The sequence below is a fragment of the Salvelinus fontinalis genome, unplaced genomic scaffold (assembly GCF_029448725.1).
Source record: "Salvelinus fontinalis isolate EN_2023a unplaced genomic scaffold, ASM2944872v1 scaffold_1087, whole genome shotgun sequence".
NCBI classification, from domain to species: domain Eukaryota; kingdom Metazoa; phylum Chordata; class Actinopteri; order Salmoniformes; family Salmonidae; genus Salvelinus; species Salvelinus fontinalis.
The window spans coordinates 4101-7598 of NW_026601296.1; the positions used below are offsets into that span (position 1 = coordinate 4101).

Sequence of the window (3498 nt, forward strand, 5' to 3'; positions counted from 1 at the left end):
CATTGCCAAGAGTGTGCAAAGCTGTCATCAAGGCAAAGGGTGGCTACTTTGAAGAATCTCAAACATAAAACAGATTTAGATTAGTTTAACACTTTTTTGGTTACTACATGATTCCATATATGTTATTTCATAGTTTTGATGTCTTCACTATTATTCTACAATGCAGAAAATAGTAAAAATTATGAAAATCTCTGGAATGAGTAGGTGTGTCCAAACTTTTGACTGGTACTGTATATACAGTGGGGGAAACAAGTATTTGACACACTACCGATTTTGCAGGTTTTCCTACTTACAAAGCATGTAGAGTTCTGTAATTTTTGTGTATTATCTCATGTTGGTTGAGGTTGCTTTCTGGTTAAAACTCCATCCACATTGGGAGCAGTGTTAAGGCTTCTCCCCTGTGTGTATTCTCTCATGTTTCTTCAGATCACCTGACCGGCTGAAACACTTTCCACACTGGGAGCAGTGGTAAGGCTTCTCCCCTGTGTGAATTATCTGATGAGCTTTCAGGTGTCCTTTCAGATTAAAACTCCTTCCACACTGCGAACAGTGATAAGGCTTCTCCCCTGTGTGTATTCTCTCATGTTTTTTCAGATGTCCTGACCGGTTGAAACACTTTCCACACTGTGAGCAGTGGTAAGGCTTCTCAACTGTGTGCATTCTCTCATGTTGTTTCAAGTTCCCTAACTGGTTAAAACACTTGCCACACTGGGAGCAGTGGTAAGGCTTCTCCCCTGTGTGTATTCTCTCATGCCGTTTCAGATACCCTGACTGGTTGAAACACTTTCCACACTGGGAGCAGTGGTAATGCTTCTCCCCTGTGTGTATTCTCCCATGTCGATACAGGTCACCTAACCAGTTAAAACTCTTTCCACACTGGGAGCAGTGGTAAGGCTTCTCCCCTGTGTGTATTCTCTCATGTTGTTTAAGGTCCCATAACCGGTTACAACACTTTCCACAGTGGGAGCACTGGTGTTGTCTTGCTGGTTTGGACGTCCCTGGCTCTGGTTCCTCAGAGTCTGGTCTTTCTCCTTGCCAAAGACAGTGTGTTTTTAAAATAGAGACCCGAATGAAATCTCCACATGATAAAACGGCCTTGCTACGAGGGTAAATCTTATTCAGATCTCTCAATAACCCGAGGCCAGTTTTAACAATCTTTGTGTGACTTTAAAACAAATGTAGAGTTTCCTGATAATTACTGATATGTTTACATTACAAGTCAAAACACAAAAAACTAAACAGTTCTAGGACACTGAAGACACAGACGTCGCTGGATTCCAATCGAGCAGATGGTTCTAAATATATAACTTTCATAGCTGTATGAATCAGAATGCGACCTAAACACTTCCTTAAACATAAAATAAGTAAAGAAGTCATTTTGTGTGGAAGTCTAAAACTTGTTTTTACGTCGATAGGGTTCGACATATGCTGTTTAAATGGCCCAATTTCTTATTTAGACGCTCACAGATGTTCCTAAAACTGATAGTAACTACAATAAACAAAAATATAATTGCAACATGTAAAGTGTTGGATGTTTCATGAGCTGAAAAAAAGCATCCCTGTTGGTGAACATTTATTCTTTGCCAAGAAAATCCATCCTCCTGACAGGTGTGGGATATCAAGAAGCTGACTGAACAGCATGAATATTACACAGGTGCACCTTGTGCTGGGGAGAATAAAAGGCCACTCTAAAATGTGCAGTTTTATCACAACACAATGCCACAGATGTCTCAAGTTTTGAGGGAGCGTGCAATTGGCATGCTGACTGCAGGAATATCCACTGGAGCTGTTACCAGATAATTGAATGTTAAATTCTCTACCAGAAGCCGCCTTCAATGTCATTTTAGAGAATTTGGCAGTACATCCAACTGGCCTCACAACCACACACCACATATAACACCGCCAGCCCAGGACCTCCACATCGTCTGAGACCAGCCACCCGAGTTGTATTTCTCTTTGTAATGAAGCCGTTTTGTGGGGAAAACCTCATTCTGATTGGCTGGGCCTGGCTCCGCAATGGGTGGGCGTATGCCCTTCAGGGCCCACCAATGGCTGCGCCCCTGGCCAGTCATGTAAAGTCCATAGATTAGGGCCTAATTTATTTATTTGCAATGACTGACTTATATGAACTGTAAATCGTTGAAATTGTTGTTTATATTTTGGTTAGGTATACACACACAGTGCATTCGTTAAGTATTCAGACCCCTTCACCTTTTCCAAATGTTGTTACATTTCAGCATTATTCTAAAATTGATTAAATTGTTTTCCCCCTTGTCAATCTAAACTCAGCAAAAAAAAGAAACGTCCTCTCACTGTCAACTGCGTTTATTTTCACCAAACTTAACATGTGTAAATATTTGTTGGAAAATAACACGATTCAACAACTGAGACATAAACTGAACAAGTTCCACAGACATGTGACTAACTGAAATGGAATAATGTGTCCCTGAACAAAGGGGGGGAGGGTCATAATTAACAGTCAGAGTAACAGTCAGTATCTGGTGTGGCCACCAGTTGCATTAAGTACTGCAGGAACACTGACATTCCGGTCTAGCAGGAAATCACGCACAGAAGGAGCAGTATGGCTGGTGGCATTGACATGCTGGAGGGTCGTGTCAAGATGAGCCTGCAGGAAGGGTACCACATGAGGGAGGAGGATGTCTTCCCTGTAACACACAGCGTTGAGATTGCCTGCAATGACAACAAGCTCAGTCTGATGATGCTGTGACACACCGCCCCAGACCATGACTGCCCCTTCACCTCCAAATCAATCCCGCTCCAGAGCACAGGCTCATTCCTTCGACGATAAACGCGAATCCGACCATCACCCCTGGAGACAAAACCCCGACATGTCAGTGAAGAGCACTTTTTGCCAGTCCTGTTTGGTCCAGTGACGGTGGGCTTGTGCCCAGAGGCAACGTTGTTGCCGGTGATGTCTGGTGAGGACCTGCCTTTCAACAGGCCTATAAGCCCTCAGTCCAGCCTCTCTCAGTCTATTGACAGTCTGAGCACCAATGGAGGGATTGTGCATTTCTGGTGTAACTTGGACAGTTGTTGTTGCCACCCTGTACCTGTAGGTGTGATGTTTGGATATACCGATCCTGTGCAGGTGTTGTTACACGTGGTCTGCCACTGCGAGGACGATAAGCTGTCCGTCCTGTCTCCCTGTAGCGCTGTCTTAGGCGTCTCACAGTACGGATATGGCAATTTCTTGCCCTGGCCACATCTGCAGTCCTCATGCCTCCTTGCAGCATGCCTAAGGCACGTTCACGGAGATGAGCAGGGACCCTGGGCATCTTTCTTTTGGTGTTTCCAGAGTCAGTAGAAAGGCCTCTTTAGAGTCCTAAGTTTCATTAACTGTAACCTTAATTGCCTACCGTCTGCAAGCTGTTTGTCTTAACGACCGTTCCACAGGTGCATGTTCATTAATCGTTTATGGTTCATTGAACAAGCATGGGAAACAGGGTTTCAACCCTTTACAATGAAGATCTGTGACGT

General features: G+C 43.9%; 1 protein-coding gene across 1 annotated transcript; it reads right to left on the reverse strand.

Moving 5' to 3' along the window:
* Window positions 1-384: 384 nt before the first annotated feature.
* On the reverse strand, window positions 385-2072 carry LOC129848656 (zinc finger protein 135-like). Its single transcript, XM_055915755.1, has 2 exons — window positions 2047-2072; window positions 385-1099 (listed from the first exon to the last, which is right to left on the reverse strand). The coding sequence occupies exons 1-2, from the start codon at window positions 2070-2072 to the stop codon at window positions 385-387; spliced, it is 741 nt and encodes a 246-aa protein (XP_055771730.1).
* Window positions 2073-3498: the final 1426 nt, after the last annotated feature.